The 25,911-nt window shown below is 56.1% G+C and overlaps 1 protein-coding gene across 3 annotated transcripts; it reads left to right on the top strand.

Moving 5' to 3' along the window:
- The first annotated feature begins 5,763 nt into the window (after positions 1-5,763).
- Positions 5,764-18,172, top strand: ARID5A (AT-rich interaction domain 5A). Of its 3 annotated transcripts, XM_082743294.1 has the most exons (7): positions 5,774-5,899; positions 13,043-13,158; positions 14,617-14,755; positions 15,109-15,161; positions 15,685-15,782; positions 16,049-16,208; positions 16,558-18,172. In XM_082743294.1, exons 1-7 carry the CDS (start codon positions 5,896-5,898, stop codon positions 17,794-17,796), a joined length of 1,809 nt encoding a protein of 602 aa, XP_082599420.1. In that variant the 5' UTR covers positions 5,774-5,895; the 3' UTR covers positions 17,797-18,172. The 3 variants fall into 3 exon arrangements, with proteins under 3 accessions (XP_082599422.1, XP_082599421.1, XP_082599420.1); XM_082743296.1 differs by lacking the exon at positions 14,617-14,755 and having other exon boundaries at positions 5,764-5,899; XM_082743295.1 differs by lacking the exons at positions 14,617-14,755; positions 15,109-15,161 and having other exon boundaries at positions 5,765-5,899.
- The last annotated feature ends 7,739 nt before the right edge of the window (positions 18,173-25,911 follow it).

Here is a 25,911-nt window from a genome sequence, read left to right as displayed (position 1 = left end):
TCAAACTTCAGTGGCTCTGAGTTTCAGTTACTCTATGCCGCCTTGAGGGACCAGGGCAGGAAGCCAGTGGGAAGTCTCTGGGACCCAGCGGCCTTACCTAGTGAGGATCCAGAGCCGGAAGACACCTGTGTCTGGTTCACAGCTGGGACTTAACTCCTGTGATTGGCCCTGGAGATGGCTCAGACAATAGCTTCCATGAGATTGGAGACCCTTCCCCTCGCCCGCCCCTTTTCCTCTCTCCGTGTCCCCAGGCCAGTCCCCAACCCTTGATTCCAACAGTAGACCTGCAGCTGCCTGAGATATGGATTCTAAATCCAGGAGGAAGTGGGGGACAGTGAAGAAAAGAGTATCCTAGCCACCCCCCCCCCCCCGTGTAGTCCCCCCACCATTCACCTTGCAGGGCTGCTCCCCCCCCCCCCCGCCCCCGAGGGACTTGGATTCTTCCAACAGGGGGCAGCCCCAAACCTTCCCCGAAGCACTTACCAATTCGGAAACCGAGGCCTGGCGGGGCGCTCCCCACCCCCCCCATCTCCCACCCGCACGCCCCTCACTAGCTGGCCACCCGCCAGAGCCCAGGGTCCAGCTGTCAGGACCCTGGCATCCAGTCCCCGCCCCCGGGCAGGGCCGAGCCTCAGAGGAGCGCCAGCCGCGCCCCCTCCTGGCTGCGCTCCCGGCCGGGCCTCTGGAGCCTGCCTCTCCCCCTCTGATGTAAACTGATATTTTAATTCTCTTACAAGGAATGGTGTTTAGAGAAATGACTTAACCGGATTACTCATCGTCTATAATGACTTGGCCTGGCTCCGAGGCTATTCCTAGACATGACGCTTGAGGCTTTGATTCTTTCTCTCTTTTCTTTTGCTACTTTTTTTTTTTTTTTTAATACCAAGAAATTACAGCCTTGTGCCCGCGGCGGCCCCGCCCCTACACGCCCCTCGCACGGCATCCTGGGAGACGTAGTTCTCTCTCCCGCAGCTCGCCGCTCCGCGCCCCTGGCTTCCCTTATCTCTGCTAAGTAGAAGCCAGCGGCGGGGTCCGGCTTGGGAACTTGTCTATGATAAGGAGCCTTAGAGCAGAAACCCCTGTTGTGCGGTGATTGGGAAAGTCACTTAACCTGTACATGTCTTGGTTTACTCCTCTGTCAAATGGGAGACAGTCATACATCACAGGGTTGAAGGGACAGTGGGATTTGATTCTTAAGAGGCCGCACAGGCCCCACATTTCAAGAAGTGTGTCCTGTGCCTACGTATTGACCTCCAGTCTACTTACCACTTTGTATTGCAAAGTGACACCGAGAACCTGGCTTTAGTTATTCCCATCCCTGGGGCTTAATAGGGTCCTGGCACACAGTCGGCTTTTCCTTAATCCTTACTGTTTGCTGACGAGCCTCTGAACTTGTCCAGCACAAACTCTCTGCTCGTTAACGCCCTCGGCTATAATATGGAGATAAATACAGTGTCCACATCACAGGGAAAATGACATCATTGAGGTAAGATGTTTGGCATAATGTCTCATAAACACTAGTCCAAAGCATTGCCCCTTCCGAGTGCCAGGCTGTGGCTCAGAAGCTGTGTGAAGAAGGGATGGCTAACTCCCTGCAGCCTGTGAGGTTGACAAGGGTACATCTTCTGATCCAAAGGATCAGGGCTTTGTTCTACTTGTGGTTATGGCCTCAGTGTCTAGCCCAGTGCTGGTAAGGAGTCAGACCAACTGTTGGATGAGTGAGTAAATCAAAGACTACCACTGATTTCCACAGGAGGAAGCTAAGGTTCCAACAGGTCAAGTGACTTGCCCAAGGCCACATAGCGGCTGTCTATGGAGGTATCCAAACCCCCATTTTTTCTCTTTGTCGTTCCCCTCCCTCCCAACACAAGGGAATCGGCTTTCACCCTTCAGGCTCAGGAAGGGCAGGCAGAATCTCACGTTTCCACCCTGCGAGGCCCTTGGTGGGGTGGAGGAGCTCCCGGTCCAGGGCTGGCCCCACAAAGGAAGTTGTTCCCGATTCAGCTGAAGGGCAGGGCTAAGGGGTGGGGGTGCAGTGGGGAGTCAGAGGGAACAAGCAGCTGGATATGGACATGGCTCCCTGGGTGGACAGAGCTGGGGAAGCTGGTTTTCACGTGCCCTGGGGGAAAGTGGCCAAAACTCTTCCGGCTGGAAGTTGGGCCCTTGGCAATCTTAATCTTGGCTCTATCCCTGTCCCAGCACCACACCTCCTCACTCCCTCACCCCCAGCAGGTCCCCAAAGGCTGAAAGCTATTCTTGGCTTTTTCTAAAAGAGGCATTTGAAGGCATGAGCCAATTTTTTCCATTCCTGAGCTTGGGTATCATCTATTTCGGGCGTTTGTTGTTTTCCATGAGTTGCAATGCCACTGTGAAGCCGGCCTTTCCTGGACAGCTAGCACGAGGGAGCAAGGCAGGAGCAAGGCGGGGCCAGCAGTTAAAAATACTGTTAAAAATACTTCCCGCTTCATTTCTTCTTTGAAAACAAAGCCCTGGGGGCCTTTTGCAACTGCTGAGCCTGGGAACAGAGCTTCCCAGGGCAAGAACTGGCAGTGCGTTGTTTTCTGAGTGAGCTGAACGGGTTCATGTGAGTCCCAGAAGAAGCAACACTGGCATGCTGTGTGACCTTGTGCAACGCACTTAACATCTCTGGGCCTGGTGGCTTCCTCTCTAAAATGAGGCCAGGTGAACAGATCTTGAATGGGCCCTCCAGCTCAGAGAGCTCCAGGATGAGAAGAACCTTCAGGTTTTCTTCCAAGAACCAGGCCAGCAAAGGGTCCTGGGAGTTAGGAGTTAGGAGAAGGCAGCTTTTAGCTTTAGCTCAGTCTCTGGGAACATTTTGTGGGCTTTGGGCCCTGAAAGTATTCTAAGGTGGTCCTAAATGTTCTCAGAGGACTCATGTAATCGAAAAAAGATTAGACACCATCAAAGAGGGAGTTAAATAAAGACACTCTGGTAGATTCACACCAAGGCATGCAGCCCAGGAGTTAGGCAGATCTGTGTTCTGACATGGAGACATCTCCAAAGTCTATTGTTGGACAAAAAAGCAAGACTGGAACAGTTAGAGTTGTATCATCTGTTTAAAAAATCTATAAAACAAAGCTAAACATTTTTCTACATCGTGGATACATATATTTATGAAAATGCATAGGGAAGATTCTGGAAGATTTTACCCAATTTGATAGTCCTTATCTCTGGGGCCAGGAGGGAAATGATTTTTGGAGTGGTGTCAGAGAGGAGCGATTTGTTTGTAATGTTTTGCAGGAAGAATGCATTTATTAGTGGGTTTATTTGTTTGCTTGTGTGTTTTTATTGACACACAGAGAGACATCAAGACATTGAGGAGCTAGGTGACTTCTCTCAGGCTGTCCTGGGCTGGGAGCCTACAGTTAGAGCGTGCAGGGGGACAGGGGCTGTGGGTGGGACATGGAGGTGTGTGACATAGAGGCTTGAGCAATGGAAGTGTTTATGCTTTTAGGGAGGCAAATGGAGATGTTGTTCCTCTGCAAGATTTATTGGCCATTGTAAATTACATTCTATAGCAAACAGTTGCCTCGGGAGGCAATTAAATTTAGATCATATTGTTCTCAGGTTGGCAGAGGCAGGTGTTGACTTGCTGAGGCTTTGCACAACAGCCACTGTCTGTAAGAGTGTGGTCGGCTGCCTGGATGGCAGAATAACCCTATTCCTTGGTGGGACGAGCTGTTGATTTGTAAAGTAGTGAGTTTCTTGTCAGAGGGGGGTATCCAGTACAGGAGGGAGGATTTGCCTATGACTGTGACCCTGAGGGGAGCAGCCAGGTCTCTATCCCAACCTTAGACAATCAATCCTTATGGAATGGGTGAAAGTGGGACTAAAAGGGCCATTCAGCTTCCTGATGGCATTGTACTGCCGTGTCAGCCACCCCCACCACAGCCTGGAGAGTTTGGAAACGGGGAAGTGGAGCACACTAGCACAGTCACCATGATAACAGTTGTTCCGGGCAGTCACTAAATATTGTTGATGATGCATTTGTTCCTAAATCTACGGGCACTGGCTCTTACAAACCACCCCATTATGAGGGAGATAAGAGAGCTTACAGTGTTGTCAGCTCTCAGATGACAGAGATCTTCCATCCCAGGGTCTAACCAACCTGCCGCCCTGGTCCGTTTGTTTAGGATGACAGGTGGGCAGGAATGGATACAAAAAAGTTTGGTGTGCCTGGGTCACGAAGGTTGCTCAGCCATCTGAATTTCAAGTCTGCACCTCATTCCTGGATTCCAGGACTCAGTTCAAGCTCCTTGCGGACGTCTTGCTGGCCCATCACTTCCTCACTAGGGCTATGTCTTCTCCTTATGTTCTTTCCTCCTCAGGCTATAGTCCCTGATTCTGTTAATGGTGCTGCCAAGGAATGGCTGAGGGAGATGATTAAGGAGGTCTTTCTGGAGCCCCAATGCCTGGATTTAGCTCAGGCTCTTCCACTTACCACTTGTATTACTTGAGCCAGTTAACCTCCAAGAGCCTCAGTTTTATCATACAAAATGCGGACAGTGATGGCAGGAAATACCTAGAGTTGTTATATTAGAACTAATCAACAAAAAATATGGTGAGTGCCAACTATGAGTTAGCAACAGGGTTCCAGTCCTAGCTAGTCAAATGTTGAGACCACAGCCTCTTTTTTCTTCAAATTGTGGTAAAATATACATAACATAAAATTTACCATTGTAATCATTTTTAAGTGTACATTTCAGTGGCCTTAAGTACATTCAGGCCACCATCCATTGCTACTTTTTCACCTTGTAAAACTGAAACTCTGTATTTATTAAACAACTCCCCATTCCCCCCCGCCCCCCGGCCCACGGCAAACACCATTCTACTATTTGTCTCTATGAATTGTTCTTTAAGTGCCTCACATAAGTGAACTATAACAGCATCGGTCCTTTTGTGTCTGGCTTATTTCACTGAGCATAATGTCATTGAAGTTCTTCCATGTAGCACGTGTCAGAATTTGCTTCCTTTTCAAGACTGAATGATACTCCATTAATGGACATAACATAGTTCATCCATTCATCTCTTCACGTCCATGGTTGTTCCCACCTTTTGGCTGTTGTGAATGATGCTGTGAGATCTTGGGCTCTCCAAGGCGAGCCTCAATTTAGCTTGGCTAACTAACTCCTCCCTTTGGTGGAAACTGCCGCAGCAGGCTCAGCAGCTCCTCGGGTGCCCACCTCACCCTTGCCTCACCCTCTGCTCCCCAAGCAGGGGTCATGCCCCCTCATTGGAATGCTTTAGCTGCCAGTCTCTGTCCTTGCGACATCTATGGACATTGGCCACAGTGGGCAGGCTTCTGGGCCCCAGGTGTTTCTGGGACCCCACAGAACTTTGACCAAAGGACTCGCTAGTTTGGGCTAGCCTTGTTTAGCTAACACCAACCACCTCTACTTCCATGTTGGTCAGGGTGGGAGTTGGAAAATACCCATGACCCCGTTCAAGTCAAAGTCAGAAGCACTTTGCTCACCCCACTCATCCCCAGTGCCCTACTGAAGAGCAAGGAGGAATTTTCCAAGACTAGTTTTGCCCCTTAAGGCACAGGCAGCAGTGATTCCCGGGTATCCTGCCTCAGGCCCTGTAGCCAAAGAGCCTCCTTCAGATATCTGGGTCTCTGAGCCTGGGGAGACCCCGGGCTCGGGGGCGGCCCCCGCCCCCTCCCGGAGAAATTGGGCCCACCAACCGGAGCCCAGAGCCGGGCGGGGGCGGTGCCCGGGCGGGGCGGGGCGGGGCGGGGCGGGGCGGGGCGGGACTGGGCAGCGGGGAGGCGGCAGGCTTGCGGCGCCGCGGGCCAGTTGCGCGGAGAGCGCGGGGTCGGAGAGCGGGTCGTGCCGAGGCCCTCGGGCGGGCGCCGACGGACCTCGCCGGGCCATGGGTAAGCGGCTCCGTGGCCTGTCCTGGGACGGGGCTGGCGGCCCCGTGGAGGGGGGCGAGATTGCCCTGCCAGATCCCTTTCAGGCCCTCGTGGCCGTCGGGGTCGCTAGAAGGGGCGAAGCGGGACTGGCGGGGTGGGGGGGAAGTGGACTCCCAGTCCAAGGCGCCGGCGACCTAGCCGGGCCTGGGGCTCCCGCGCCCTCCGCCCTGCGCGGGAGAGGGAAAGGCTGGGTGTCGGCGCACACTCTTCGAAAAAAGGAAAGACAAAAAGTTTTGGCGGCCAGGGGCTTCCCGGACGTTTATCTCGAAACTCTTTTCGTCGTCTTTTGGCTGAAATTTACCAAGTCCTGTACGGTTCTGTCATCCCACTTCCTGCTGTGGTTTCAATCTCGAGCTGGTCTCAGCTAATTTGTTGTGACAGGCTGTCCGCAGCAGTTTCCCTGCCTCCCAGCCCCCATGTGCCCCCCCCCTCCCCCGCCCGCCCCGTCACATCCCCGCGGTTCTCAGAACTCGCCGGCGCGGCCGAGAAGAGGCACCGGGGTCCCTGGGCGCGCGCTGGGCGCTTTCCACTGCGGCCGCCGTTTCCTGAAAGTGACTGCGCGGGTTTTGAAGAACTTGCTCAATGCACTTTGAAGAATCAACTGTTCCTCTTTCAGTAGAGGGGTGTTCTGATCCTTCGGCGGTTACCGGCTTCCCGCCCCCTACCCTTTCTCTTTCTCTTTTCTCTTCCCTTTTCTCTTTTCCTCTCCGTTCTCTCTTATTCTTGTCCCTGGCCATCTTCTTCTGCCCGCCGGCAGTAGCTTCCTCCTTTGCTGTCGTCTTCTTTCTTGCGTTTTTCTTCTCTTTCCTCCGGTCTCCAGATGGGACAGGGTGGCAGCCCCGGGAGCGATGGGGGCTGAGAGTTGAAGCTCAGGCTGCGAACGTGCGAGGAGAGATGTTTGGCTTCGCGCTCTGACGGAGCTGCGGAGTGGCCGCATCTCGGTCCTCCCACAGAGTGTCCCGGGGGCGCCCTCAAGCGGGGTTCAAGTCCCCCCAGGCCCGCGGACGTTGAGCGGGGGCGGGTGGTGGAGCCTTCCAGGCGCCAGACTGCGAGGGCTCATGGTGCAGGTCTGGGCTCACTGCGCTGGCCAGGCCCAGGGGCCCTTTGTTTGCCGGGTGGTTAGCCAGCTAGGAGGAGTGTGCGGGGCCGAGGGGAGGCCAACAGGTGCTTCTCACCCCCTCCCAAGGACCACTATTGGGGGCGTCAGCATCTCTGCACCCAGATGCCTGCCCCGGCAAAGGAGGAATGTTAGGTAGTGGCTAGAGATCTGCTGTCCGCCCCCCACCCCCCACCGAGTTCCAGACTCCACTGGAACCCTGCGCACCCACCTGGGGCTAGAACTCTGGAGTTGCAGAGGAGAGGTAGAAAGGACCTCAGAGGATCAGGCCCTCTTTCTTTGACATCCAGTCAGAGAAACTGAGGCTTAGAGTGAGGTCTGGAGAGGCAGTTCTCCAATACCTCTCCCCTCCCTCTTGCCTTCCTGTTACATGGTGGTAAACTGATCAGGTACTGCCCACACCCCCTGTTAGGCCCCTGGGGTCTCTGAGTGGGGGGTGGGGGGTGGAAAAGCAATAGGCCAGGGAGTGCCCCAGGCAGGAGTTAGGCAGCCTTCCTGCCATCCTGGCCGTGTCTCTACACTTGGGCCATGTCTTGGACAAGCCACAGAGCCTGGTTTTTCCATAGGTGGAATGGGAACACGAAATATCGTTCATGAGGACATAGGAAACCATCCTTAGGAGGAACTGTTACTATTATCAGCTACTTCCCAGGCCTGGAGAGGCGCGACAGTGAGGAGTCAGCCTAGTCCCGAATAGGGTCTTTAAGGACATACCAGAGCTGGCAAAAGGAAGACAGGCGTTCCAGTGGGGTCAGGAGTTGGTAGTCTTATATTTGGAGCCCTCATGTCCCCTATCTTTCTGTATTTCTCTCAAGACTGTCATCTTGGCCCCTCTGCTCTCAAACCCTGTTTCCCCCAGGCCCTGGCTGAGACACTGAGGCAGAGCCGGGCAGAAGCTGTACCCTGTGCCTTCAGGGGTCCTGTGTCCAGCTCAGCTATCCTCAGTGCTGGCTGGAGCACAGCCCTTGGCTGCTCCTCCCTCCCCACACTGCCCACTGGTGAGAGCTCCGCACCGAGACTCCGCCAGGCAGCCGGCTTCTGGGCCACAGAGTGGACGGGCTGCCTCAAAGGCTGTCTTTGTTTTAGCTCCAGCTCAAACTAAGAGAAACTTAAGCCAACAACCTCGGGCGAGGTGGGGCGGTTTCTGCTGGTTGTTATTGAGACGCCTGTTACCATTATTGTTGTAATTGACGCAGTGCTCCCAGTGGGTGACTTTTCATGAAAGGAAGTGTTGCTTCCTTCCCATTACACCAAGGGTGAATGGGGCGGGGCAGGGCAGGCTGAGAGAGAGAGAGAGAGAGAGGCGAGAGAGAGAGAGAGAGAGAGAGAGAGAGAGAGAGAGATATGAAGGGGGAGGAGGGAAGTGGGGAGGATGAGAGAGAGGAGATATAGGTGGTAGGTAGTAGGGTCTGGCACTAGGTCTCTGACAGACTCTATGGCCTTGAACTAGTCCTAGCCCAAGCCCCTCTCTACACCAGGAGCATCTGAGATCAAGTAGCTCATACTGCTCCCCTGCGGCTGTTTACGGAGCACCTGCTCCCAGCCCCACAGTGCTCTGGACAGTGACACACAGAGGGGAGTGAGCAGGACACGCAGACCTCCGATCTCCCCGTGGGGGGTGTGTACACACGGGGGGAGGTCTGTGTACACAAGCACACACTTGGCTGTTGTTTGTGTGGGAAGCCTTGTTTCCCACTTTGTTCTGTTTAGCATGGGGGTCTGGCACACCCCTGGTGCGGCCGGGGAGTGGCAGCCCTGAAGCAGAGGCTGACTTGGTGGAAGGAGCCCCTCTCCGGAGTCAGAGTCCCTTCCCCTCGCTCCTGTCCCGCTCCTGCCTGATTTTAGCTTGTCAGTCGAGGCAGACTCTTTACAGCAGATTAGCAGGAGTGGTGAGATGGGAGATTGGGGACCCCCTGCTTCTGTTAAAAACCCTAGATCATAGGGTTGGGAGCCCTGGGACAGATTGCTCTGGTTCTGAATCCCAGCTTTGTCACCAGGAAGCTGCATGACCTCAGGCGAGTTATTGAACCTCGGGGATCCTTCTGTGTTGTATCTGTAAAAAGGGGAGATAGTATCCATTGGGTGGCTAGAGTCAGTGAAGCAATGTCCCAAAATGCCTAGTCCAGGGCCCACCAGGAGCACTGGTTGGAGTTGGTGGAGTATATATAGTGTGGAGAGAGAAGTAGGGAATCCCTTGAGAACTAGCAGCTTTCAGGAAGCAGCCTCCTTGGACTTAGTGACTTAAACCAACCTCTTCGCTGCTGTGACTTTCGGACCTGGGGGTTTTATTATATGTGCTGCTGAAGCGAGCACTCAGACCTGGGGGTTAAGCTTGACTTCAACACAGGCCATGGAGTTAAACAGAAATCAGGTTCCCAGTGCCAGAAGGGCCTTGGGCAATCCCCCTGCCCAGCACTGGGCCACCCCTACTCACTGCCCAGTGAGGCACTGGGTCACCAGGGGCCAGGGGCTCCTATCCTGGCCCAACCAGCAGCCCCCGTCCTCTTTCCAGCAGTGACAGGAGGGAACAGCGGTGGCTGTAGAGCGAAGTTCTACTGTAGGTTACCAAAGCTTTTCTCACGCTATTATCTAGCTGCCCAAAACCTGAGGAATAAGCTTAATGGGAAACACAGGGCCTTTAAGCAGGAATATCTGAGGACAGCAGGGGGAAGCCTGAATCTGGGAGACCTGCAGTCCCGAAGATGCCACATCGGAAAGGTGTTACTTCTGTTCAAAGTGATTGCTAAATTTAAATGCAATTCCACCAAAACCCCAGTGGTTTGTTTTCTTTCTTAAAGGAATGTGATAAAACTATCCTGAATTTCAGAAAAAAATGATTTAAAAAGACTAATGGTGGGGGACTTGCCCTCTGGATAGTAAGCTGTTCTACAATTAAAAAAGTGTGCACCAGTGTTGGCATGCCACAGTAAATGAAACAGAACAGAGAAGTCCAGAAATAGTTTGAGATGTGTTCCTTCTCAGCCTTTAGGTTACGGGGAGAGTAGCATTTCAGATCGCTGGGGGAAGGGCATCACTCGGTCTGTATCGGGACCACCTAACCGTTGGGGGGAAATAGGATTAGATCCCGATCTCACACCTTATAGATCCCAGATGTGTTCAAAGTAAACATGAAATAATAATCACCATTATTGTCATTATTGCTTCCTGGATGGAAAAAGCCATGTCTGAATAGCAGTTCTTTGGCAAGCAGAGGTTTTCTTCTTGCAGAGTGGATCCATCCCTTTACAATGGGGCATCTGAGGCTTTGTGGTGAGAGAGGGACAAGAACTCAGTGGTTCCTGGCAGCAGCAGTCATTCAGGAGCAAATGGGACTCTCCTGCTTCTGCAGGCTGGATGTGGCTGGGAACCTAGGATTTCTGGTCCCCAAGCCCCTTCCTTCCCCTGCAGAGCTGGGAGAGCAGCCCAGCCCTGGACGGTGGGGGAGCTGGGAGCCTGGCAGGTAGACGGGGGACCCGTCTGTCACTTGTGGCAGGGGTCTCAGACTTAGTTTTCCTAGCAGACCCCTTTTCCAAATGAAGATTAGCAGGAACCCTGGTCTACACATGACTGGAGTAAGGAGGGTGTAGGGGAGCCAGGCACAGGACAGAGGGCTTCCCAGAGAAAGAGGGGGCACTCCCTCAGCTAAGGCTATGCAGGTGGAGGCCCAGAAGGCCCTGCCAGGGTAGAGAGCATTGCTAGCTAGCCTGGTTGGGAGAGAAGGGAGGCTGAGTTCATTTGGGGACTCAGCTGGACACAAAGATAAAGAGAGCATTTCCCTTTGTGGCTCTAGGCAAGAGCTCTGGTCCTTTCCTGTCTGGGGTTAAACAGCTCAGATTGGTGACCTCCTTTCCAGGTAACCCGAGTGCCTGACTCCAGGAGGTTTCCCTCAGTGTGGCCCAGCCAGAGCTCACCAACTTGAACCAGGCAGAAGGGACAGAGGTCCTTGGGCCCCGTGGCTCTCAAACAGGTTCGCCCTTTGAGATCCTCAGGGAGCCTTAAACTCTGATGCTCCTCGCAGAACCTTAAATCAGACTGGGGCGGGGAAGTAGGGGAACACATTCATCAGAGTCTCAAAGCGCTCCCTCGTGATTCTAATGGGCCCTGGTCCTACCACCTTAGTCTTCGGTGGTTGAGGGCAGCGACTTGCCAGGGGTCCGGAGCAAGTGTGCAGGCAGGCTCCAGGGAGAAGCCGCAGTAACACCACAGGGAGGGACTCAGGATGGAGAGAGTCCTTTGATGCCGAGAAGCTGGACCAGCAAGAAAGAAGGCAGAGAGGGTGTGAAAACAGGCAGAGGGGGTGGGGGAGCAGGGAGAAGAGCTGGTGGAAGCGGATCCGCCACTGACACGGGAGACTTCACCAATTGGAGGACAGTGAGCAAAGGACTCAAGGTATTCTCTCCCATTTCACAGAAGGGAAGACTGAGGCACAGTCACCCAAGAACGCAGTAGGAAAGGGATCAGCCTGCTGGGCGGGGGTGGGGAGGGTTCAGTTGTTAATACCCTGTTATTTTGGGATATTGATCATGTCTCGATTGATCAGAAGCCAGCCTGAGAGGAAGGCCGATGGTCTTTCTTTTTGACAAGCCTTGGCGTGGGTTTCTCCCCCAGGCTTATTCGGACTCTTCATCAAGGCTCCGCAGATCCTGGTGGTAACGACAGCAGCCACAGTGGTGGCCAGGCCACTTGGCTTGGTGCTCAGAGAGACCTCGTTTTGAGCCCGGGTCTCCTCGGGAGCCAGGCAACTTGGCCTCTCTGGCTTCAGAAGAAGAGAATAGACGTGCAAGAGCCAGGGACTGACACGGCATGAGTGAAGTGTCACCCGTCTGTTCTGGCCACGTGGGTCACACGGGTCTGGGTTTATTGTTAGGAGATTCTCTCTCTAGGACCAGAGGGGACTGTCACAGGTGCCCAGCAGGAGGGATTTCCTGAGTAGGAGCAAACCCAGAGAATGGGACAGCTCACACTAGGCTAACAAAAAGGAAAGGCAGTTAGAAGGAAAGAAAGGGCTTTCCTTTCCTTTCTGGGCTCCTAAGTGCAGGTGCCCTGCGGCCTGTGAGCGGGCCTGAGGCCGGTTCCAGCATTCCAGGGTTTTCTGGAAGTTTCTGCAGCTATCAGCTCATGGCTGCCCTTAGTAACATCCAGCCCCACCCCGGTGCAAGTTGTTAGGAGACTCGCACCCGCTCCGTGAAACCTGGTACCCACTGTGCGGGGTGAGGGGTGCTCACTGAACCTTCAGAAAGTCTGACATGTGGTGGGCAGTGGGTCCTGGTGGCTGTGAATCGCCACAAGGGTCACGAGAAGCAGGAGCGCTGTGCTTGGCTGGGGGCTGAGGAAGGCTGCCCAGAGGAAGTGGCTTGTTGGGTGAGACCTGGAGGGTTACCAGACCCTTGCAGGTGAGAGGAGCAAGTGTCCTAATTAGGGGCACTTAGGACTCTGCAGGTGTGCATGAAAAGGTCCGATGTTTCATAAGCAGGAGCTTCTAGTCTTCTGATTCCTCCTGGAGGATCCAGCACCCGCTGTGGTGCTTCTGGACTCCCGAATGTGGGAGCCTCAGCAACTTGCCCAAGGGGCTGTGGAAACTCTGCCTGAATGTGGGGCAGCTTTTGAGACAGGATTTCCCTGAGTGCCGCAGCCCCAACCTTACCCTCCTCTGACTTGCCTCCGGGGTCTTTCCTTCAAAGGTATGGGGGGCTGGCTGGAACAGAGGAGGGAACAGCCACAGGCGTGGGGCCCAGTTGGGGGTAAGCCCCGCAGAGAGGAGGGAGAGCAACGTGGGCCACCAGGGTGACCCCGTAGGTGCGTGCGGAGAGCCAGCCTGCGTGCAGTCAGGGCCCGGGGGGGCAGAGGACACATGGCTTCCCACCTGCCGAGTTCGGTGGGGGTGGGAGGACCTGCCGTCTCTCCTGGAGGACCGCTCCTCACTGCCTGCTCTTCAGCCTCTGCCTCAAGTGCTCTCTCCCCCTCCCCCTCTGCTTGTCTCCTTGCAGCACCTCCTATCAAAGGGAAAAAGAAACAGTCAGAGGAGGATGAATCCCTTGACCCATCTGTGTCCCCTCAACCCCATGATGAGCAGAGCAGGAGCCAGAGCCCCGTCCATCTGGAGGTGAGTTGGGGGGTGACCCCTGGGGAGTCTCTTCCCTGCCCTCTCCCTCCCCTGTGCACAGCCTCCCAGGTGAACCTGGGGACTCCCCAGGCTCTCAGGAGGTTGTATTCCCAACCCTTCAGCCGGCAGAGCCAGGAGCAGGGCCCAGCCCTGCGGTTTCCAGCCTCCATCAGGAGCTGTGGGAGCTGGGAGCCAGGGACCCTGGACCCGCCTGTCACCTGTGGCAGGGGTTTCACTTAGTTGTCCTGGCAGAACCCTCTTAGCAAGTGATGTGCCCAGAACCCTGATGAATAAAGCAGATAAAAGCACTGTTTTAGGACAAACCACATGTACACCCATGCCTCCCTCCAAGTTCACAGCGTGGAGATCAAAGTCACTCAGTGAGACCACTGAGGCTGTTTTGGTGAGTGTGGTCTGAGAGGGAGCCGCGGGGGACGTTGTGGAGCGCTGGCCTCAGCACCCACTCCTTCGGGCCGTTTGCTCTGGTGGCACAGTCTGGAGTGAAAATCCTGGTCCATATGGAAGAGTAGTTGGAAACGGTAACAGCTCTCAACAGCTTGCGTGGAAGAGCGGATTTACGGGAAGAGTGGCCGCGAGAGGGCCTTCCTTCTGAGGCCTGCACCAGACCAGCTCTCGGCGTCCCCAGTACGTTACAGTTTCTTAGGTGATGCGTGAGTTCGTGAGCTGTTTGTTATCAGGGGTCAGAAACACTGCCGTGGTGCTTGAGTATCTTGGGCACGCACAGCTCTCTGGACTGTTTCCCGCCCAGATGATTTACCTGCTTCTGGTGTTTGGGGCGTCCCCATCCAGGACCTGGGAGCTGTCTGTTCTCCAAGCCCCGAGCCCAAGCTCAACCGTACCCTTCTGCCCTGAGCCACCAACAAGTGAAAAGCCTCAGCAGAAATTGTCCCTCTGGAAGCAGAAACCGAAAGTCTGGTGCACCTGACAGAGGGCCGTCAGGAACCCAGGACAGGGCTTCGCCAGCAGACCAGCAGCTCAGAGAGGCAGGCCGCCACAGCAAAGGCTCAGTGGACACAGGACCCTGCAGTGCCAGAAAACACCAGGCACTTCATTCCTCTGGCTTTGACCATAGGGGTCCCCAGGAGCCTGCCACCAGGAGCTCACAGTCTGGTAGAGGAGCAGAGATGCAAACAGAACAAATCTAGAGCACGACAGAGAAGTGGTCTGTGCCTAGAGAGCCTGGAAAAGCTGCAGGGCTGCTCCTGTGGCCGTCTCTGGAGCCAGGCCCCTGTGTACTGTGACCCGGGGTCCTGGGCACTAACAGCTGACAGATGCACCTTTCTGATGCTAGAAACAGGCGCTCTAGCCGCTGCTTCCTCCTGCAGGAGCCTGGGTTGGGGGCCACACCACTCCTTCCTCCCCAGCAGCCGGTGGTTCCGCCTGTCCCCAGCCACCCACCAACTGGGGGCTCATCCCAATGCCTCCTGTTCTTTCCAGGACTCCCCCGAGGCAGGCGGGGAGCGGGAGGAGGACCAGGAGCGGGAGGAGGAGCAGGCCTTCCTGGTCAGCCTCTACAAGTTCATGAAGGAGCGACACACGCCCATCGAGAGGGTGCCCCATCTCGGCTTCAAGCAGAGTGCGTCCCTGGGGTGCAGGCAGGGAGGGGGAGCCCGGTAGGGGATCCCATCCAGGCAGGGTGTCGGGCAGGCACCCCCACTCTGGGCAGCCCCGGGTGATGCCAGCCCACAGGGGTCGCACACAGAAAGGGCGCCCCCCTCCAGGAGCAGGGCTGCAGCGGGTGGGGCCGGATTTCTGTCCTCACCGGACACCGGGCCCCCAGCACTCAGGGCCTGGCCAGCCATCCATTGCATTGACCCTGTCTGGGCGTGTGCTGGTTCTGTGCCCACCTGACAGGTCCAGGGGAATGGGCCGCTGGCTACCCCTTCCTCCCATGGAGACTGACAGGGCCCTGCCCTCTCTCTTCTCCAGTTAACCTGTGGAAAATCTACAAAGCAGTGGAGAAGCTGGGGGCCTATGAGATGGTAAGGAGGGTACCTCTGAGTCCTCAGCATGTGGCATCCTGCACCCTGTCCCCCCTGGACCCTGTGGGGACCCGAGGAGGAAGAGCCTGGTCTGGGGACAGAGCTGTCCTCACGGCCAGATAGGAGGAAGAGGCGGGGCCCCAAACTCTGCCCCTTCCGCAGCTGTCCCGCATGCTGTGGGGAAGAGGGCCTACCTTGTCTTGGTACTTTGCTGCTCAAAGCAAGTTTTCCTGTCTTCCCATCTGTTCTGTCTTCCTCATGCAAGCTCCCACCCGCCCCCCGCCCCCCCACCCCGCCCCCAGTGCCGGGAAAGCTGCTTGGCTGGCAGTCAGATGGCGGGCCCTAGGGGGCAGAACTGGCTAGCGGCCAGGGGAGCCCCACCACCCCACCGCCGCTGCTGGAGAAGCAGCTGCAAACTGCAGTCCTTGCCCCCATCCCTGCCAAGCGGGGGTCTGGAGCTGCCAGGACGTCCCACTGCCAGGGGAGTGTGTGCCGGTCGTGGCCTCATGTGGTGCCCTTGCAGGTGACGGGCCGCCGCCTCTGGAAGAACGTGTACGACGAGCTGGGGGGCAGCCCGGGCAGCACGAGCGCGGCCACATGCACACGCCGCCACTACGAGAGGTACGGCTGGCTGGAGACCCCGGCGGTGACCTTGGCTGGCACCATGGAGCGGGGCACAGCTGTGGCAGGGCGAGGAGTGGGGTGTGGTGTGGACACACCACGGACCGCCTGAGCAGTGTGCGCTGTGCTCATCCCAGCCCAGATGAGGAAGAGCATGGGCCCCAGGGGCGGGCAGGAGTGTTGACGGTGTGGGGAAGCCAGGGGGCCTAGACAGTGGGGCGGTGTGGCATGGGCCGGCCTCCTGGTGGACACGCTGTCCTTCTCAGGCTGGTGCTCCCATATGTGCGGCATCTGAAGGGGGAGGACGACAAGCCGCTGCCCCCTTCCAAGCCCAGGAAGCAGTACAAGATGGCCAAGGAGCCCCGGGGCGATGACGGGGCCCCTGAGAAGCTGAAGAAGGCCAAGGAGGAGAAACGGTTGGACCAGGTAAGCTCTGAGCCTGCCTCGGGCCACCAGCGGACCCTGGGCCTCACCATCCCTGCCCACACCATGGCTGCAGAGCTCCCTGCCCAGGAAACCCAGAACCTGCTCTGAAGGCAGATCTGTGGGGGGCCATGTCCGGTCTGAACTCCAGTCTGCACCTCGGTCACCAGGCCCTGTGTCCTGATATCAGCCTCTGTCTGTTCAGAGGACAAAATACCTTTGGGAAACTTCTCACAAAGGTGCTGGAAGGGCGAACAGAGGCTCTTGGGTGTGCCCCTAGCTGCCACGGGGTCCCCAGGTCACGATACTTGCCTCACACCTAACCCTGAGACATGGCCTTTTCTCCTTCTAGATGGTGCCTGGAAAGACAAAAACCGATGCCGCCCCTGACCTGGCACAGCTTCCCAGCCAGGAACCCCCCAGGGAGGGCCCAGAACAGCCAGGCCCAGCCCTGGGGCCCTCTTTACCATTCACGGGTGCCAGCGGCTGCCCTGAGGCCTACAAGCGACTCCTGTCCAGCTTCTACTGCAAAGGAACACATGGCATCATGTCACCACTGGCCAAAAAGAAACTCCTGGCCCAGGTGAGCAAGGCAGAGGCCTTGCAGTGCCAGGAGGAGGGCTGTCGCCATGGGGCCGGCAGCCCTAACAGGGACCCCCAGGCCTCCGCAGCTGCTCTCCTCTCGGAAAGCCCACAGCGCCCAGGAAAGCCAGCTGAGAACTCCAGGCACCGGCTGAGCCCTCAGGAGGGATTACAGGCCCCTGGTGGCAGCCTCAGGGAGGAGGCTCCGGCAGGTCCCCACCTGCCAGCCCCTGTCTTCACTGGCTGTTTCCATGCGTACCCCACTGAGGTGCTGAAGCCTGTCAGCCAGCACCCTCGGGACTTCTTCCCCAGTTTTAAAGATGGGGTCCTCTTGGGGCCTCCTGGCAAAGAGGAGGGCCTGGCGGTCAAGGAGTCCCAGCTGGTGTGGGGCGGGGACGCCAACCGCCCATCCGCATTCCAGAAAGGCAGCTCTAGGAAGGGCAGCCCCTACCCCAAGCCCAAAGCCTGCTGGGTGTCCCCCATGGCTAAGGTACCTGCTGAGAGCCCTGCTCCCCTCTCTGCCTTCCCTAGCAGCACAGGCCTGAGCAACAAGCGTAGCCTGGAAGAAGAGGGGTTTGCCCCTGGTGGCAAAAAACTGCGGGCCGTGTCTCCCTTTCTTAAGGAGATGGATGCCACGGAGTGTGGGGCCAAATCCGTGGGGTCTGGCTTGGCTGTATCCTGCCTGCTGGGCCCCAGCCTGGGGCCTGCCCTTCCTGAGGCCTATAGGGGCAGCATGCTGCGTTGCCCGCTGAACTTTGCCAGCACCCCGGACCACTTAAAGGGCCAGGCCACACTCCCCTTCAGCCCCTTGGTCATCCCTGCCTTTCCGGCCCACTTCCTGACCACGACAGCGCCCTCACCCATGGCCACGGGTCTGATGCACTTTCCCCCAGCGTCCTTCGACAGCTCCTTCCGCCACAGACTTTGCCCGGCCTCGTCTGCATGGCACGTGCCTCCTGCCACAACCTACGCGGCACCCCACTTCTTCCATCTCAACACCAAGCTTTAAGTCGGAGGCCGCAGTGCTGCACTGTGCTGTGCAGGGTCTGAAGGGGCCTGAGCCAGGGAGGCACTGCCCGGGGTCTGGGCTGGAGCCTAGTCCCCGGGAGAGCTGGGCTGTGTCCAATGCAGGAACGCACCCCTGTCTAGGGAGCCCGGCACCAAAGGGGAGGCCATGGGAACCCCGGGTTTGTCTCAAGGAAGCAGCCCGAGCATGGGGTCCCGGTTGTTGGACGGGACTTGGGAGAAGACGGTGCCCAGCTGGCCGCTCCCGGCGAGGTCCCCAGAGTGGAAGCCAGGAAGGTGCTGCAGGGCTGAAGAGGGGGGAGCAGCTTGAGGTATCCAGGCTGCCATGGAAAAGCCAATAAAAGACCAGCGTGAATCTACCCAGTCTGAGGTGTGCATGGTGCCGCCCTTCCCAGGGGCAGGGGGGCTGGGGCCCGCTCATGGCTGGGGGAGCCGAGAGAGAGACCTACTAGCATCCACTCGGGTCTGAAATGCTCCCACCTGCAGGACCCAAAGCAGAACTCAGCCTCCTGTTCGCACTTCAGCAGGCGGTGACATTTGTCCTGTGCCTTCTATCTGCTTTCCCAGGAGTCTCCGGACAGCCGCCTGTTATCCGCCTCATTGTAGGTGGGGATCTAAGTTCAGAGAGGGCTGGCCATTTGCCTCATTCCTTCAGCAGGGAAGTGACAGAGCAGAGTTAGGCGCTTGGGTGTGACTTCACTAGTCCGAGCTAAGCCACAGGACCTCGAACAGAACAGTAGGATGAGTCCCACAGCTGTTAGTCCCCCTGGGGACCGAGGGTGTGAGCAGGGAACCTGAACTGGTCTTGGTGATGGACTCACAGGACTTGTCAAATCCTCCCAAAGCCCCCATCCCACTCCCCATCTCCTGCTGCACAGGGATGGACCAGGAGGTTCCCAACATGGGGAGGTGGGTGGTGGGAGGGGGCAGGCAGGCACCCAGAGGGAAAGGGGAGTGAAGTGGCCAGGCTCTCAGGTTCTCAGCCATAGTTGCTGTGGGGGTTCAAACCCTGAAGCCTAATACCCTCCTTCCTAAAGGCTGTGTGTGGGGACCAGTGGGCCCCCCATCTGTCTCAGTAGGAGGGACGGTGGGAGGGCCCCTTTCTAAGGCTTTCCTCCCCTCCCCAGGCTGCCTGTTCTCAGAAGCCAGGGACAGTAGCCTGCCGAGCTCACACATGTTACTGCAAAGGCAGTACTGGTCTTGGACCCAGTGGCGGGGGAGTAGGAGTAGGTGTGGGGTCAGGCCCCCAGCTGACAGCCTCAGACTGGTCAATGGTGGCCTCTGACATCCACCGCTGGAACTTGCTTTCCTTCTGGGATACTCAGGGGCTCAGGCCATGGGAGGGAAAATCTATGTGATGACACCCCCGGCACCCCCGCCCTGCACACTTAGTTAACAGATGAGTAGGCTGAGGCCAGGGATGGGCTCTGTTTGCCCAGTGCCACCACTGAGTAGGACAGAACCTGGCCCAGGGCACACACAACATACCTAGCACCAGGAGGTGAGCTATCCAGCCCACCGGTCCCATCCAGCCTCCTCTTGCCTCCAGCCTCCAATTCTGGAAGCTGCCTGTGGAGGGGGAGCTCAGATGGGCACAGGCCAGAGAGCTTCCCTTCAAGTGGGGACCAGGGATGGGGTAGTCGGACGGTGGCAGTCACCGTTCTTGGCTCTGTGGGGGGCCTCTCAATTCCCCACCTTTCTCCTGGGCAATGTCAGATACCAGCCTGAGTAGCTACCCGACCTCCAGTCCTAAGCCCCTGGTTCCCACATGCACCCGCACGCTGCCCATCTCTCCAGGTTTCTGGAGTGGTAGACAGTTGGGGTGGGAGGGCTGAATTTCCCTGTGACTCTCCCTGCAAATGCCCTGCCCGCCCGAGCTGCCAGGAAGGGGGTCAGATTCCCCTAGGGAAGGGGGAGGCAAGGGCTGCTTGTTGTGTGCAGGGTCCTGCCTGAGATGCGGCAGGGTCGCTGGGGGCCCTTCCATCCACAAAGCCACAGCGGCCTCACTCTGGCACAGAGGTGGGAGGTGTGTGCCTGGCAGCCGAACGTGGGCACAGAAGGTTCAGCGCTGTGGTGGTGGTGCCCTCTGGTGGTTGCTCTGGGGACTATGCCTTTCCTTGAGAGGCGGCCACCGCCTGAGGTTGTGGGGCTGTGGCATTTAAGCTGTTGAGCGTGGCAGGGAGGGCTTGCTTTGGCTGCGCGTGTACCAAAATCGGAAAGAAGGCGGCAGTGGGTGGAGGCGACTCTGGAAGGGACATCCCCACAATCCCCGCCCCTTTGCTTTCTGACCGTTCAAGTAGAAGGCCATGTGTCAGTCACTTGACACACCGAGCTACTGTTCTAGCAGGTTCCAGGCACTGTGTCAGGTGTTGGGAGGCACACCTGAATCCCCAGTGGACAGAACATCCAAGCCCCTGTCTTCATGTTGTTGACTTTCTATGGCGGGAAGAGAATAACTAAAATATGGAGGAGTTCAGCACGGAGGAGGTAGGCAAACAGGGCTGGGAGTGGAGTGTACAATTTGGTTTTGTGGCAAAATATAACTTAGCATAACCTTTACCATTTTCACCATTTTTAGGGGTACAACTCAGGGGCACTGACTGCGTTCATGGGGTCGGGCTGCCGTCACCACCACCCATGTCTGGGGCGCAGAGATTAAGCAGAGTGGCCAGGAGGTCTCAGTAGAAAGTAGCATCTGAGCAACATCCGAGGAAGGGACAGAGAGAGCCATGCAGCTCCCGGGGCAGAGAGCAGAGGGGCCGGGGAGGATAGAGGCCTTGGGTGGGAATGCGGCCGAGAAACTAGCGGACCTATGGGGTTGGAGCAGAGTGAGATGGGGGGAGAGATGGTGGAGAGAGAGGTGCTGAAGCTGGATGTGTGGACCCTTCTGGGTCCCAGAGTGAGCTGGAGCAGAGGAGGGTCCTGGCCTCTGTGCTCACAAGAGGCCTGTGGTTTCTGGGAGGTGGGTAGGGGCGTGGGGAACCCCTTTATGGAAACACAGGCAGCAGGCGGGAACACAGGTCTGGAGTGGGGGCAGTGGTGGGGGGAGTCACGGATGCCTCTGGGGAGTGTTTCCTTTCTCAGGAGCTTGGGCACTAAGGGGTTAGAGGTCTGAGGAGGGAGAAGGGCAACCAGAGATCCCCAAGAGAGGGGGCAAGGCTGCACAGGGCAGGGCTGTGGGGCTTCTGGAAAGCGCCATGTTCCCACCCAAAGAGGCTAGTGGCAGGAATTTCTGTTGGACTAGCGCAGTGAGGTGATCTCTCTGCCACCTGGGGTCACTGGCTGTGACCAAGGGAGTTGGAGTAGGGGATGCTGGCTCCCACAAGAGTGGACGATGCACCAGAGAATCTGCCGAGCAAGGGTGATCACCATGGGGGCGCCAGAGTGGAAGTTGGGGGGAGGAGTGAGGGACCCAGGACCCAGGATGGGACCAATGGATCATAGATCCTGGTGGCTTCTGAGGGGGAATGAGAGGGCGGCTAAAACTGTTGTATTGCCAGGTGGATTGGTGGGAACAATGCACAGGGTGGGGGGAGGCTCTGGTTTTGAGCTTAAATGGAAATCTCATCCCTGTGGGGCTTCCCCCGCCAGCCACATCCATGCCCACCCTGAGTTGCTCACCCTGAGATACTCCCTTACTGCCTGCCAGAGAGGGGCCTGAAGATGTGTTTAGTTTGATTGTCATTGAAATAAATGTTTTTGTAACTAGTTGCCAGTGTTTAAAATTCAGGAGATTTCACATCAAATTTTGGATATTGGGCTTCTCTTTAAAAAAATCAGAATTTCTGGGGTGCCTGTGTGGCTCAATGGGTTAAAGCCTCTGCCTTCGGCTCAGGTCATGATCCCAGGGTCCTGGGATGGAGCCCGGCATCTGGCTCTCTGCTCAGTGGGGTGCCTGCTTCCCTTCCTCTCTCTCTGCCTGCCTCTCTGCCTACTTGTAATATCTGTCAAATAAATAAAATCTTAAAAAAAAATCAAATTTCTGGCCGCATGAGACCATTTCCTGGAGCTCGGTAGTGGCTGCTGCCCCGTGGACAGGGTACACCTGCTCATTGACTCCAGTTCACCCAGACCAGCTTGTCCTCAAGCCCAGAGGACCCAGCTCCAGCCAGGCCGCCCGGCCCACCCCAGGCTCATCGTTCCCACCCTTCAAGACAAAGTCCTGCCGCGTGCGGCCACTAGGTGGCAGCTCTCCCTCCTTGTTATCCCACGATCAGTTTCCTAAGCAAGTGACTCCAAGAAGGTCGCTGCTGGGGAAACTCAGCAGGGCTTCCCATGAGCCTGCAGGGCAGTCTGGTTGTTGCCTAGTTGCCTGTGCATGGGCCCTGGTGCACGAGCCAGCAGGGGCACGCGTGGTGAGCTGGACAGGGCGTGGGTCCCCATCCTGCCCACCTCCTGAGCTATGCAAAGCCTCTGCCTTTCCCTGGGCCACTCTGTGCCTCTGTGAAATGAGTATGGTCACTTCTAGGTTCTGCCCTGTGAGGCAGAATGAGATGCAGAGAGGGTTGGTCTATCGTCTGATGAAAGGCCAGTGACCGCCCCACCTTGAACACAGTCCTGGTCCTGAGAGCACCTTCCCAGCTCCTCGGGGGCACCTCCCCTCCCCCGCTACTCCCTCCCAGGAGCACAGAGCAAGTGCCAGATGATGCCCAGCCTGATTATGAACTCCTCTGCTTCCCCCCACCTCCGAGGGAGGGAAGGGGTCGAAGGGAACAGGGAGAAGGGGCTCCGGGCAAGGGTCTTAGAAGGATGGCTGCACCACCAGCCCCTTCCAGGGCTCCTGCTCGGCCCTGCCCCCCCCCCCCCCTTGAGGCAGCAGCAGCGGGGTAGGGAAGATGGAGGAGCTGGAAGGCAGAACACAAGCCCGGAGACTGATGCCCCCGCAGGGTCAGTGAGGGTTCTTAGGTCCTTTATACTCGCAAGCAACAGCAAGAAACTCTCACCCCGGCAGGAGCAAGCCCGTGGGGTTCACAGAGCCCAGGGAGAGCTGAACAACCACACAGGGCCAGCAGCCATGCGGCTCTGAGGCATGGCCAGGGGGGGCCTCCTCCTGGCTCATCTCCTCCCAACTCCAAATTCAAGGATGCCTCTCTGGTAGCTTGAACCAGGCCAGAGTGCGAGTGTTGATGTCGCCCCATGAATCAGCACATGCTCCCAGCCCCCTTCCTCCTGATGGAGGGCTCCCCAGCACCACCTGGCTGAGCCCAGCACCTAGCCCTCATGGGCAACCACAGCTCCTGGATGAATTTTTTTTTTTAAAGATTTTATTTATTCATCTGACAGAGAGAGATCACAAGTAGGCAGAGAGGCAGGCAGAGGGAGAGGAGGAAGCAGGCTCCCTGCTGAGCAGAGACCCCGATGCGGGGCTCGATCCCAGGACCCTGGGATCATGACCTGAGCCGAAGGCAGCGGCTTAACCCGCTGAGCCACCCAGGCGCCCCTCCTGGATGAATTTTGAGGAGAAGCTGATCTTTTGTCCTGTGCTTACCTGTGTTCTAAACTATTAGTTCAGAGGAAGTGTGCCTTCCAAGTAGACCAGAGAGCAGCTGCCAGACACACGTCCCTGGGCCTCTGTTGCCTCATCTGTAATACGGAAGTGAGTCATTTCTACCTCAAGAGTTGTGGGCATTCAGTGAAAGTGCTCTGTAAGGTTCTGGATGCACATGAGTCATCACCTCCTTCTCTGCAGTTCTGCTTGGCCAGCCTGACCATCCCCAGCTCACGCCCCAGTCCCCTACCCCACCCCCCTCACCCACCCTGCCTTCTACCTCAGGGCTTTTGAAATTCCAGCTTGTGTGTGACTGCAGCTCTCCTGCCTGGCTTCTGACTAAGAGCCACCCCACCCCGACCTTTGGGTCCTGTCTGGGCCTGGGGCAAGAGGGGTCAACAGCTTCACCCCAGGCACCAGCTCTCATCGTTCCTGGTTGCCCAGCTTGGCTTTGAGTGTGAAAGTGATGCCATTGATTAGCAATATCTGCCAAGGACCTAGGAAGTAGAAGTCGCTCACCTGCCGCAGAGCGGCGGTTTTCTTCTCCCTCCCTCTCTGTGCGTGCCTGCAGGCTCACTTAGCCGCATCTCAGTGCAGGTCAGGTCCTCCACACATGAGCACATGAGCAAGGGCTGTGGGGCAGAAGGGCTTGGGCTAGGAGCCCAGTGCTAGAAGCGTGGGCTGGACGTCACTTGCCCATGAGCTACTGAGTTGAATGCCTGGGTCGTAATAGGGAGACAGATTGGGAAAAATCCAGGTATGCTGCTCTACCCCGCCCCACCCCACCCTTCCAAAAAGAGAAGAGAGGTCTTCCCCCATGGACTGTGAGGAGAGGATATATATATATATAATTTTACATATTATATATAATATATAATTTGTAATATATAAATATTTAAATATAGTATATAAATATAGAAATATAATATATAAATTTTTATAAATATAATTATATATATAATTATATTTATGCATTTATAAATTTATATATATATAAAACATATTATTACTATTACTTTTAAAAGTCTATTTATTTATTTATTTATTTGAGAGAGGGAATGAGCAGGGTCCTGCTCAGTGGGAGGCCTGTTTCTCCCTCTCCCACTCCCCCTGCTTGTGTTCCCTCTCTCACTATCTCAGAGTCAAGTGAATAAATGAAATCTTACCAAAAAAAACGATTTACTTATTTGAGAGAAAGAGAGGGAAACAGAGAGAGTGCAAGGTGGTGGGGGGAGGGGGCAGAGAGGGAGAGTCTTAAGCAGACTCAGCGCAGAGCGCCTTCAGGCTTGCTCTCAGGACCTGGATCACAACCTGAGCCAAAATCATGTGTCAGATGCTTAACTGACTGCGCCACCCAGGCGTCCCGTTCCACTATAACTTTTTTTTTTTTTTTAAGATTTTATTTATTTATTTGACAGAGAGAGAGATCACAAGTAGGCAGAGAGGCAGGCAGAGAGAGAGGGAAGCAGGCTCCCCGCCAAGCAGAGAGCCCAATGTGGGGCTCAGGCCCAGGACCCTGAGATCATGACCCAAGCCAAAGGCAGAGGCTTAACCCACTAAGCCACCCAGGCGCCCCCCACTATAACCTTTTAAATGAGTATTTAATAGTGCTCTTTGAAGCTAGGCAACAGGAACCATCTGGGTAAGTTAAGAAATGTACGGGAAGGAGCTGGTAGCTCACAAATTTGAAGGACCAGAAGACGACCAGGCCTTGGACGGTGTGGCCCAGGTCTGTGCATGGGGGCCTGGGGTGGTGGGAGGAGGTGGCCAGAATGAATCTGCTCTTGTGCTACTGGGCTTGTGGAGTGTGATCAAATGCTTGGTCAGGAGCCACACGGTGGTGTGGCTGCTCCCTCGGTTGTCCATCTAACACTCACCTCTCCTTTGCTCTTGCTAACAGAATTTCAACTAGGTCGGGGGTGTCATCCCCAGGTTCTCTGGGATCATGGGACATGATTAACGTAGGCCAATCATAGTAATTCTGTTCCCTGTTTCCCCAGCCTCCTGGCAGGCTCCTAATAAGGCTGGATTTGGAGGGAGGGCCTTTAAGGAGGTAATTAAAGTTAAAAAGTTAAATGAGGTCATCAGAATGGGACATTAATCCAGTATGACTGGTGTCCTTATAAGAAGAGACATAAGAGAGCTCCAACTGGCCATCTTTAAGGGCCTTTTGAGGATTTAGCAAGAAAGCAGCCATCTGTACACCAGGAAGAGAGGCTTCAGAAGAAACCAACACTACCAGACCTTGATCTTGAATTTTGCTTCTTTCGGTTGGTAGCATCTGTGTGGTTGCAGCAAATACCCCACAGCCATCTCCAGAATGGTCCAACACTATCTTTTCCCCTGTCTGGGCCAGACACTATCTAACTGGACTAATGAAGCTGAATCAGGGTCGTGGCTATGCTCCAGGGAGGCCCTGCATGTTTGGGGACACCCCAACATTTTTGGAGTCAGGGAACTCCCAGAATCCTCCACATAAATCCTTCTGGGTATAAGCCAGCCAGAAGCAATTTCTGCTACTTGAACTTGCCAGCCATCCAGGTGTCCTTTATGGTGAATATCCAGGGACTCCAGCTATAGGACTCGGGCTGCAGACCCACAGCAATGGAG

Source organism: Mustela nivalis (genome assembly GCF_964662115.1).
Source record: "Mustela nivalis genome assembly, chromosome: 8".
Taxonomy (NCBI): domain Eukaryota; kingdom Metazoa; phylum Chordata; class Mammalia; order Carnivora; family Mustelidae; genus Mustela; species Mustela nivalis.
The sequence above is the reverse complement of the archived record's forward strand: the minus strand, read 5'-3'. Positions and strand labels throughout refer to the sequence as shown.